The sequence below is a fragment of the Pipistrellus kuhlii genome, unplaced genomic scaffold, assembly GCF_014108245.1.
Source record: "Pipistrellus kuhlii isolate mPipKuh1 unplaced genomic scaffold, mPipKuh1.p scaffold_m20_p_17, whole genome shotgun sequence".
NCBI lineage: Eukaryota > Metazoa > Chordata > Mammalia > Chiroptera > Vespertilionidae > Pipistrellus > Pipistrellus kuhlii.
In genome coordinates, this window is record NW_023425482.1 from 5,332,030 (window position 1) to 5,344,565 (window position 12,536).

Genomic DNA, 12,536 nt, shown 5'->3' on the forward strand with positions numbered 1-12,536 from the left:
GGCTATAACTATCCTTTCACTTCCTAGTCCAGCAATACATGCTCTCCACAACCGGCTCATGGTAGGCATCAGCCACTCATGGTAATAATGGGAAAACAGGTGTTTCAAAGGGGAGCGTGCACTTGGTTTTGAGAATAACAAGTAAATGAGTTCTATGCTCATGCTTATGGTTCACGTTTTATTAAAAAAAAAAAAAAAGGAAGATCATCCAGAATCTGTCATAATTATTCAAAAATTGCAAATATCACCTTCATAAAGACTCTTCAAAAAGGACAGGGAAATTATACATACACACACACACACACACACACACACACACACACGCACACACACACACGAGTGGCCCAGTGCAGGAGGGTGGGGGGTGTCCCTCAGCCTGGCTTGCACTCTTTCCAATCTGGGATCACTCTTGCAAGCTGGGACGACTGGCTCCTAACAGCTCACCTGCCTGCCTGACTGCTCCTAACCACTCTGCCTGCTGGCCTGCTTGCTCCCAACTTCACTTCTGCCGGCCTGCTCACTCCCAACTACCCACTGGCCTGATCACCCACAACTTCCCTCCCCTCATCCCCTAACCACCTCTATCTTGGCACCGCCACCAAGACTTTGTCCAGAAGAATGTCTGGAATGTCATATTACCCCTTTACTAGTATAGATTATTGATTTCAGTGAGGCAGGAAGAGGGAGAAAGAGACAGAAATATCAATGATTGGCCATCTCCTGTATGCCCCCTACTGGGGATGGAGCCTGCAACCTAAGCAATGTGCCCTGACCAGAAGAACCATGACTTCCTGGTTCATAGGTCAACACTCAACCACTAAGCCATGCCAGCTGGGCAAGGACATGAAAATTTTAATCCCTCGAATTCACCAGCAATTTTGCTAGATCTTAGAAAGCAAATCATTCCCTAGAAACCCTCACAGTTGGCACACTTCTCTTTGTGAAAACAATTCATATCAAATGTATTCAATGATAGTCTCTGTTGCTTTTTGTCCAAGATTAGAAAAAAGGCAGTAGCTGGAGTTTGACAGCAATATCCATGAACAAAACCTACTTGTTCTAATCTATAGCTATTGTACAAACACAGTGATCAACAATAATCATGTCAATTTATAGAAAACACGTAATAAACAGATGTGGAGTTTCATCCATAAGACAAAGAGCTACCTGAAACTCCACGAAGAGGCAGATGCAGCCCAGAGATCCACAGTCATTATGTCCCCATCAAATGTTCTTAGCCACCAAGTAAAGCCAATATTTCCCTGGAGCAAACGCAGCTCCACCCTCTGTCTCCTCACTCCTCGCTCCCTCCCTGTGGCAGTGCAGTGTCTGGGGATCTACTACAGCAAGCAGCATGGAGTGAAGGCAGGTGAGTACTTACCTGCCCATCCTGTCCCACGTGGTGTATCTGTAGATTGCCCTGCAAAATTGATGAAAAGAGAGATCAAGAATAAAAATGACTTCAAGACACAGTAGCAAGAACTTCTTCATGCCATTGGTAAATAACCAGCAAAACCACAAACACCAATTCTACAAAAACTCAACCCATGTAGAAATAAAAACTCAAAACAAAATATTTAAGCTGAGTTTACAGGTTACTATTTTTTCTTATAAAAACTAACAAACTAAAAACAAGACATTTTCACTCTCCACCCCAACCACAAATGCAAATGTAATTTTTTTTTAACTTTTATTTTGAGACAAGTTCAGATTCACAAGAAGAATCAAAAGTCGTACAGCAAGAATTCCCTGTACCCATAACCCAGCTTCCCCATGGAGACACCTTACATAAGGATAGTGCATTATCACAAGCACAAAATTGGCAGGGCACAAAACAATTACCCAGACCACAGGCCTACTGGGATCTCACCAGTTGAAAATTCATTTTCACTTGTTTAAAAAAAATAATGAAAGGTTCTGCTAATTGTCTCTTTGTAGACATCCTCATTTTGAAAAAATAATTACTTAATTTTTAAATGAACAAGGTAAAACTTCATTCTGATAAGAAGACAACTGTATATTATAACTTATTATAAAGTAATCATTAATATTATCAACAATGTCTTCTAATTCATTGCATTCAATTCCTAATGGAAACAAACAAAATACTGGGCTTCAGCTATGAAAACTGAAAAAAGGGATAAAATCAGTTTCAAAAGTTTAAATTCAACAATTATTCTTATGTCCAGCCTTGGTGGCTCAGTGGTTGAGCGTGGACCTATGAACCAGGAGGTATCGATTCCTGATCAGGGCATATGCCCGGGTTGCGGACTCAATTCCCAGTGTGGGGTGTACAGAAGGCAGCCAATCTTGATTTTCTCTCATCAATGATGTTTCTATCTCTCCCTCTTCCTTCCTCTCTGAAATCAATAAAAATATATTTTTTAAAGTAGTATGATTCTTTTAGCAAAAATAATATTAAAAATGTATGTTTATTATTTCCTTTTATTATTTATATCAATTTTCATTCTTTTCAAATGACTACCGGCAAATTAAGCATTCTAAGCGTACACACCTTGTAGACTGACACTTCTTAAATGTTTGGCTTCCCCTTGTCTGTGTCTTTAAAAATTAAGCCTCACTGCCCTTTAACAGGACACCCCACTTAGTCTGCAGGTGTCCTGCACCACTCTGTGCATTCCTGTGGAACTCACATTACAGTGAGCCAGAAGACTCTTCACTCACCATCCAGCTTCGTAACTCTGACAGTCATACCTTTCAGGGCCATCTCCAAGTTCACTGCCTGCTGCTCTCCTTCCCCGCCCAGAGCTTCAGCCACACCAATGTGCTTTCTCCCACTCCCTTGTTTAGACACATGACCATTACTGAACTAATTACTCCTATGAATGAATCAATCCCCTCCTCTGACCAGGTATTTACTGTTCCTCTCATAGGAATTCCTTCAGCCACGTATTCCCGTCCTTCCCTCAGAACCTCTGCTTATCTCTTCCCTTTGCAGGCTGGGCCCACGGACAAATCTCCGGCCGGGGTCAGAATGAAAGAATTTCCCTTAGAAAGCATCCCAGAGCCCCTCTCTGTTTTCTGCACCAGAGAATGCTCGTCACTTCTGGCTCCCCTAGCACACTCATCTCAGTGCACTGTGGGGAGCCTCTACCTCACATTTTCCCACAGCAGCAATAGCCTGCACAGCAACCTGCACTGACCAGGAGCTCAGCAAATGCCTTACACATGAGTCAGTAAGCAAATTACCACTATCTCCACCTCAGCACCTTGGGTTCTGGAAACTGAAAAGTCAAAGGGGCACTAATGCCTTATCTACTTAAGGAAAGCAGCCTAGCATGCCACTAGAATGTAAGCAGACGTGTCCACAAAGCAGCTCTAAAAAGCCATTTGGCACCACTGAACTAATCAGATGCTTCCCTCCAGAGGTTCTCCTGAAAGGTTCTTTGGCAAGTCAAGACTTGCACAGTCATGCTTTTGCCATTGGTGAGGCAACCCGACACCATGTAATAACACACCACAGTGTGCATCTGCACAAAGCTGGTACTATCTTTCCAGCCTAGAAATAAGTATGTTTTTTAGCTCCCAGCCCATGCTGCCAGGGGCAAGCCATTCCACGCCTTACTTGGCCAGCAAAGCAAGTGTGCACTGTTTGGCAGCCATGGGACAAAGTCAGAGGAAGACAAGTATACCGAGTCTACTGATGCTATTCTGTGCTGTCAACCACAGAGGCAGCCAACCACCACCCATGCTCTGTACAAGAAAGCTAGAAAGGCAAGGTCACCCCTGAGGGGCTCAGAGAATATCAGCGCCATGACCAGCTGGCCTCACCTTCCAACAACCCAGATAGATGGTCTACCTGACCTTCACACACTGACCCCCTATAGCAGCTGATGCACATATGGAACAGCACTTGTGCAGCTGGGATGGACTCCCTGCATTCTGTCTTTATCATGGATTAGAATTAATGGAAAGTAGAACACCACCTGTGAAAAGAAGCCTGGATCTCATGAACTTAAGGCAGCTGAGGCAATCCTACGAGTGGCAGGAATGAGGAGAGCCATGAAAAGATGTACTGAAAGCTCATAGGATGTACATGTGCAGTCTCACCAGTTTCCAATCAACCCATATTGTGGGCACTGGTTTTCCAGACAGAGCACAGGCTCACAGAGACAAGGAGAACCTATGAGGTCATGTTGCAGGAGCAGAGCTCCACCTCCTGCTCTTCCCACTCCCCATGCTGGCGAACTCCCCGGGGCAGGAGAGCAAGGCCGGAGCCATGCTGGGAACTAGATCTTCATCTCAGATGGGAAGACAGGAAAGCAGGGTGGGCATGGAGAAAAGGGGTATTCAGAGGTCAGCACCAGCCAGAAGCAAAAACTGGATATAGCAAGTGTTGACAAAGAAAACTAGACTGCCCATATAAACTTTCAGTGCAGCAAAGGCAGGAGGACAGACAGGGTCAGTTTGTGCCCAAGGAAACGAGAGTAAGGTGGTCAATGCTGGACATCATGTTGTCTGGGGATTCCCAGTTGTCTGCCCCATTTGACAAAGATCAGTATGCAGAAAGCCCACAGGCAGTGCTGGTGGCCACGACTCACCTCACTGTCCTGCGTGATCTGCACCTGCTCCCCTTGAGGCACCTGAGCGATGTGGAGGTGACCCTGTGGGATCCGCAGCGAGAGAAGATAACAAGAAGCATCAGAAGAAAATCAAAACCAGAGGAAACAAAAAATTATTTCCGAAATTTTTGTTCTTAACTATATGCTCACAATTCAAAAAAAAGACCAACTAAATCCTGAATAGTGTAATATAATATGTACATAGTATTAGCTACTTAATAGCCTCTTGAAATTAAACTGTTAGTATATAACACATACAGAATATTTTGCAATAATTCTTAAAGGAGCAATGGAGCGATGATGTTTCTCATTCTCCCTCTTCTTCCCTTTCTGAAATCAACAAAAATACTTTTTTTTTAAATAAAATAAAATTCTATCTTAATGAAAATGAATAATAAAGTAAACTACTATAGAAATTTCTATTGATTTCATTTTACTATGTCTTGGGAAAATTCTGTTAAGTCTTTAAATTTGTTTAAACTGAACAGGCAAATTTCAGAATATCAAGAACATATAGAAAAAAATGCAAACAGGAATTTCCAGAAAATTAGAATAACATTTTTTTTTTTTAAATCATACTATTAACTCAGGGTGATCAGAAACTTTGTGTGCCCTAGTTTGTTTGGCTCAGTGGATAGAGCATCAGTTTCTGGACTGAAGGGTCCCAGATTCGATTCCAGCCAAGAGCACATGCCCAGATTGTGGGCTCAATCCCCAGTGGGGGGGACATGCAGGAGGCAGCCAATCAGTGATTCTCTCTCATCATTGATGTTTCTATCTCTCTCTCCTTTTCCTTCCCTCTCTGAAATCAATAAAAATGTTAAAATAAAAAGAAGAAGAAACTTTATGGAACTACCCGGCAAGGTCTCCCAGAGATCTGGGAGTGCGGCATGGCTACACAGCAGTGTGGGATTGTGGGGAGGAGACTTGTACTTGTGTATCTACATCGAAAACAGGGCAGGCAATATTTTTAAAGTCAAAGAAACACATGACTATTTAAATAGCTGGAATAAACACTAATAAAGAAATCCAAGCATCCAACTATACAATGCATTTATGTTTGTAGAAACAGAAAATAAATAGTTCCAATAAACCTTAACTTTGCCTAGTGATATTGCTCAGTGATATGAATGCCCATGATTGTATTTAAAAATTCTATCTTGTCCTAGCCAGTTTGGTTTAGTGGATAGAAAGTCAATCTGGGGAAAGAAGGGTCCCAGGTTCCATTCTGGTCAAGGGCACATGCCCAGGTTATGGGCTCAATCCCCAGTATGGGGCACTGATGTTTCTCTCTCTCTCCCCCTCTTCTTTCCTTTCTGAAATCAATAAAAATACTTTTTTAAAAATAAAATAAAATTCTATTTTAATGAAAATGGATATTAAAATAAACTACTGAAGAAATTTCTATTGATTTCATTTTACTATGTCTATGTGTGAACTATGTCCAAGTTATTCTGAAATTCTTTCACAAAACTTAAAGAGTAACTAACTGCCTTTGTGACTGTTAATTAAACAACGAATTCACTACTTTTAACTGCTTCATCTCCTCTGGAAGAAAAAAAACTTCATTAATAGGCCTCATCAATACTTTCTGGAAGCCCACCCCTTTCCAGGCAGTGTAACATCAAAATGAGATCACCCTTGGATGGGATTCGGGTTCCAGGAGAAAGCCCTGGTGATGCAGTGTACAAAAAGAGTCTGGGTGTGACTCAAAAATCAACACAATCTCAGGGGCACACTGAAAACATCCTGTTCTCTAGCAAAGTTCCTGCCCCCACATCTTGGCCACAGAACCCACACAGGGTCTGGAGAAATTTCCACCTGGGTTGGCACCACCACGGACAGAACAACAAGGCTCAGTGGACTCATCACTGAGCTAACTGCCCACACAAGCTCAGTGCATGTCCCACAAGCCAAAGGAAATGCTAAACAATAACTAAGGCCACCAGCTTTTTCATTGACCCCAGAAGGAAATTATTTTTTCTTCCCCCAGCACTTGTGTTTCCAAAGTGAGAAAATATCTATGACACCTCCCAGGAGGACAGGATGCAGCATGGACCCTTAGAGCTGATAGTGACCACTGGGTGCAGCACAGCCATGAAGGGCAGGGCCCTCGACAATGTCAGGGTCACCCAGCAACGACCTTCCTTTTGAAATGTAATTGTTCATACCCTAATTACTTCTACTTTAACATGCATTTTTCCCTCATCCCAAACTATCCACGTGATCCAGAAAACCAGGGAGAACTGATCTTGCTTTTCCCAATCTCCACCACACCCTCTCTTCCAGTTCATTCATGGAGACAGGCTAGTAGAAAGGTACATACTACTTGGACCTGTCCATCCTCTCCAATCTGGTGGATCTGGACCTGCTGGGCGTTGGCCAGGGCATAGTGCAGGGCCTGCGGCTGGGGCTGTGGTATTTCAGTGGCGGGTGGCGGCGTGCTCATGAGGCTCTCTGTGGGAAAACAGACGGCTCAGCATCAGCGCAGCAGACAAGTGTAGGTGCACACATCTAGGCTGCCTTCTCTTCCCCAACCCCAAGCCTAAACTCCCACAGAAGAAGAAAGGAAATTCTTCATTCTGAAATCCAAATCAACATGTCCCAATGGGAAAGCATGGCATTTTGTAGAACTTATCAGTAATTAGCATTACATAACGAAGATTTCTGACCTGTAGATAGAAGGAATCTAAAGAACTGACTATTCACCAACAGACCATTCACATCTACTTATTTAAATGAAATTCCTCAGGATATATATTGACAAGATAAAAAAATACAAAAAAAGTAGATGTTAAACTCTATTTTAAATCAGCAATAAGTAATATTTGTCCTTGGACAATTAAACTAACTAAAGAAAAAAGCTCCAGTCACTTATTTAAAGATACACCTCTAATAAAATTTTACTTTTTATGTTTAATCCAAAATGATATGTTTGGTTTGGTAATGTGTATTAATTTTAATTGTAAAATCTCAATCAGAGAAATTTTCTTAAGTACTTTTACTAAAGAAAAGCTTTTTATGAATTTTTTTAAATAATTTAATGATGGGCATCAAATTGACATAGTATATTGAGTTCCTGCATGTATGTTATTTTAAGTAACATAGCAGCCCAACCAGTGTGGCCCAGTGGTTGAGCATCAACCTATGAACCAGGAGATCAACACGTGCCCAGAGTTGGAGCCTCGATCCTCAGTAATGGGTGTGCAGGAGGCAGCTGATCAATGATTCTCATCACTGATGTTTCTATTTCTCTCTCCCTCGCTGAAATCAATAGAAATAAATAAGTAAATAAATAAATAAGTAATATAGCAATATGCCTGAAATTACATCCTTTTAAATTATTTCAAAGTAGAATTAAAAATTTTAGGCGTCAACATTTTAAAATGTCAACATAAAAATATGCAAAGAAGAACACTTTTCCAAACTTCTTTAAGGTGGTAATGACCAAAACATTTAAAATCCACTCTGCCAGTTAATAAGAACTATATAACTAAATAGGTTCCTAAATAATTTCTGCTCCAATGTTAATAAAAATCAACTAATTTTGCTGGTTTTAAAAAATATAACCTAAAGGAATGACATCCCCAGGGTTCTAAAATACCATAGATGATAGGATTTGTGTGTATAATGGTTCCCAAATCTAAAATTCAAATTACTGAACTTACCATTTAATAAATAGCTCCCTATAATTATACAACATGAAGACCACTTTAAATTCATGTTTTGTAATTTATATAGATATCAAAGTCTACTACAAAAACTTGCATTGGTGACTTTGTGATCAAGAACAGACCAAGATCTACAGCAAGTGACATGAGACAAGCATGGTTGGATTGACCCGAGGCCAAGGGACAGTGCTGGTGCGGCTCTGGAGCACAGTGCCCCCTGCAAGAGACTGAAGCAGAAAGGACAGGCCACCCAATAGGCTTCCTCTCCTCCCTAGCCTGGCTCTTCTCTATGTCTAGTGGAAAACCAGCTGCAAGAGCTGGTTCCCTGCAACTCTAAAATATTGGGCACTAGTAGATGCCTACCTAAGGTCTTCATCTCACCAATGAGACCTGTGGGGGGAAATGCTGAATTGTATTTTAAACAGTAATTTGTAGCCATCTTAAAATCAATAAAAATGTATACAGTGTTGCTAGATAAGAGAGAGCAACTCAAATGTTTTAATAAACTGATTTTTTTAAAACACTTTGAAACTGGTGGCTTTATGGTTTGTGTTCAAACTGGCAGGACTAACCTTGGCTCAGAATTTTACTTATAGCATTTACTTGGAAGTTCCTTTGATATCAGCTGATAATTAAAAAGTAAGCAAGACACCCCAGTTGGAAATACTACCAATAACAAGATCCTGGTTCAGTTACATTTTACTGAATTATTTCTGTCACCAGAATAGCCTTACATATCAGATTTGCTTTGTTAGACTGAGTATGCAAAAAGAACAATAACTAAAATTCCAGAAGTCCCTTTAAACACCTATTTTGTTTTACCTAGTTTTAGCCAAGTATGCAGGATATTAAAATAGAGAACAATTAAATCAACACAAACTTAAAAAGCAAGGTGCTTTTCTTAAAGTTGGATTTTTAAAAATGAATATGTTCTGTGTTTCTCTCAAAATTAATCTGATTGCAGTGCTCACAAAGAGGAAGCTTCAAGCCGTCTTGGTTGTGGCTTCCCACTGACACAGAAACAGCATTCTCGAACTTAAACTGACATGTGAGCACAGAGTTAAGACTTGAATTGCTGGTGCTTAAGTGGCAGCTACAGATTCTGCGGGTAAGGGGACTCATTCAGGACCACCCCCAAGCCCTACAACGCAAACTGCTCCAGGCTGCCCCCCTAAGCGTACCCGAAGCACTGTACGAGGAGGAGGATGGCGTTCTCCGAGAGAAGCTCTTGACGGCCAGACTCTGGCCTCGCTGTTTCCGCCGCCAGGCTGTCCGGCATTTGGAGTCGATGCTCTGTTTGATTCGGTACCAGTCAGATTCTGTGATTCCAAATTTATAAAAGAGGTGACCTGGAAGAAGATGTCCCAAATAAAAGCACCATGAGGTGAAGGCCTTCCTTTTGGGTCCTGGCTGTTTGGGAGCAATTTGAACACAAAAATGTGATTGGGACTGAGAGCCCCCGCCTCCACCCCACAGGAATGCTGGTTATATGTTGTAAAATATTTTCATTTATTTAAGTTTTAAATAACTCTGATTGGACCCACCCAAACCAGATGGAAATAAGGTAACAAGCTAGGTGGTGAGGCTCACAGGAGCTTCCCAGATGCTCCACAAACTTTTCTCTCTCCTCTAACTTCCTTAATGTCAAAAATAAAATCAAAGATCCCAACAATTTTATCAAAACTGTTTTTCCAGGCCCCAGCTCTGTTCATTTATGTCTTCCTGGCTGCCTCCCTCCCTTCTTTCAAGTCTTGGCTCCAATAGGACCTCAATTATCCTATCCTTAACCAGCCCCTTTGACCCTAAGGTTCCTTCCACCTCCACTCCCATCCTGGGTCTCTAACATTTTAGAGAATTTACATATTTATTGTGTTTACTATGTTTCTCTCACAGACACAGGGATCTTTGTTTTGTGCACCCAATAAACAAGACTATCTGAGCCCATAGTAAATGCTTCAAAACTCAATGACTAATTAGTGACTACAACTCTTCTTAAAACATCTCCACTGTAACTTCAGTTCTGTCTGGCTTGTGGAACTCTCCATCTGCCTCCCCATCAGAATGAAAACTCCCTAAGAGCAGAGATGATTTTTTACTCCCTAGAGCAGCGGTTGCCTACCTTTCGGACCTCATGGACCATCAGTTGGAGACCACTGCCCTAGAGCCCCCACATCCAGACAGAACTGCACTGCTAGTCACAGAGGGTGCATGTAGCCTTGCATTTAACCGAGCATATTACTGGCACCCACATTTGTTAACCTCTTAAATCACAGACAGTTCTCAGTATGTGCCACCCCTTATCAACAAAGAGGAACCCAGTGACATGGGAGGCCACTGAGAAGTGAGTGGCAGATGGAGACCCTTCATTGCCAACCCTGCTCACCTCTCACTAGACCACACCACCTCTTCTTTATGCTGAATCAACAGAAAGTAAGGTCATGAACGTGGGAACTACAAGAAATGCTTAAGCACGGTGACCTCCTCTCTAGCTGGCTCAACTTCACTGATTAATGGGAAAACAAATGGATGAAATTCAAAAACTGAATAATAAAAAGATTAAGCTAAAAAACATCCTGTTTCAACTACTAAGAGCATTAAGTTAGGACTATCTACTGAGAATTAACTTGATGCACAATTCCTAAAATGTGTCCCTCTCAAGACCAAAATACTACAAATAATCAAAACAAAGGCAGTGTTTGTTCTCTTAAGTACTATATTAAGTATCAAAAGTTTCTTTCATCTTGAAAATACATTTCTGGAGTTTTTCTATGAGCATATGCTTAAGACATCTTCGACTAAATGTAATGAAAACCCAAATTTCTGTAATCTAGATTAAAAAGAAATTGAGGTAAGGAGGGGTAGGATTTATAGGATCTGAAAGAACAAAAACCTGAGTAGTTTTAGCAGCACTGTAATCCTCATGCATAGAAGGAAATATGTAACTGAAACAGCATGAACCTTTGCTTTCTGATATTCAGGTCATCTCTAAAATAATCATCGAATCACTCATCAATACCTACTGAGTGACTGCTACATGCCAAGTATGGCTTTCAGTGCAGGGATGCCTCACAAAGTTCTAGGCTAGTGACCAACATTAGTGGTAACAAAGCCAACCACTGCCATTATTGCAGAAGAACCAAATATTAGCTGTAGTTGTATAGTCACCGGAGAATCCAACTCCTGACTATAGTTACAGGGGAGTGAAACTATCAGAACTATAGTTAGGTAGCTATAGGAGACCCCAACTCCTAACTATAGTTGCATAGTTGCCCAACTACAACTATAGTCTCCAAGACAAGAAAAGAAACAGCAATCACACACAATATAAAATATATTATCTATATCTATATATATAAAAGCCTAAGCAACCATTACAGCAGAACAACCAGTCGACCAGTTGCCATGTTCGCACTGACCACTAGGGAGGTTTCCTGGATTGCAAGAGGGCACAGGCCAGGCTGAGGGACACCTCCCCCACCCCTTCCGTGACAAATTTAATGTACCAGGTCTCTATTTAAATCATATGCTTCAAGAGAAACATTCTAGCCCTAGCCAGTTTGGCTCAGTAGATAGACCATTGGCCTGCGGACTAAAGGGTCCTGGGTTCATTTCCGATCAAGGACACATGCTTGGGTTGTGGGCTCGATCCCCAGTAGGGGGTGTGCAGGACGCAGCCAATCAATGATTCTCTCTCATCATTGATATTTCTATTTCTCTCTCCCTCTCACTTCCTTTCTGAAATCAATAAAAGTATATTTTAAAAAAGAGAAACAGCCGGGGCCGGTTTGGCTCAATGAATAGAGCGTCGGCTTGGGGACTGAAGGGTCCCGGGTTTGATTCCGGTCAAGGGCATGTACCTTGGTTGCAGGCACATCCCCAGTAGGGGGTGTGCAAGAGGCAGCTGATCGATGACTCTCTCTCATCGATGTTTCTGACTCTCTATCTCTCTCCCTTACTCTCTGTACAAAATCAATAAAATATATTTAAAAAAGAGAAACATTTTACAAACCATCTTCCTGTTCTCACACCTTCACATTCAAGGAAAACCAACTGAATGCCTCAAGGGATAAATGAAATTATACACAATTTTAAAAATTTGTCAAGAACAGAAAATATATACAAGATACACATGGTATATAAATACAAGAAATGAGCAAAAGCGTGAACATGTAAATCCAACTTTGTAAAAACCAATTTGACAGTCAAAATCTGGCATACATCCTTGACCAAAAAAAAATATACATTCATAGTTATATATTATCCATTTTTTAATTCTCCTAAG

The 12,536-nt window shown here is 41.3% G+C and overlaps 1 protein-coding gene across 16 annotated transcripts in view; it reads right to left on the reverse strand.

The window, feature by feature from the left end:
- The window catches only part of LOC118720525 (BTG3 associated nuclear protein), a 144,380-nt gene that overhangs the window by 53,623 nt on the left and 78,221 nt on the right, over positions 1 to 12,536 (reverse strand). For 13 of the 16 annotated variants that reach the window (XM_045582613.1, XM_036440546.2, XM_045582611.1 and 10 more), the window contains 4 exons: positions 9,436 to 9,603; positions 6,910 to 7,040; positions 4,563 to 4,634; positions 1,382 to 1,420 (listed from right to left, as the gene is read on the reverse strand). In XM_045582613.1, coding sequence (XP_045438569.1) covers positions 1,382 to 1,420; positions 4,563 to 4,634; positions 6,910 to 7,040; positions 9,436 to 9,603 — 410 coding nt within the window. The remainder of the gene's footprint in view (positions 1 to 1,381; positions 1,421 to 4,562; positions 4,635 to 6,909; positions 7,041 to 9,435; positions 9,604 to 12,536) is intronic. The other 3 variants (XM_045582615.1, XM_045582612.1, XM_045582617.1) reach the window with 1 other exon arrangement.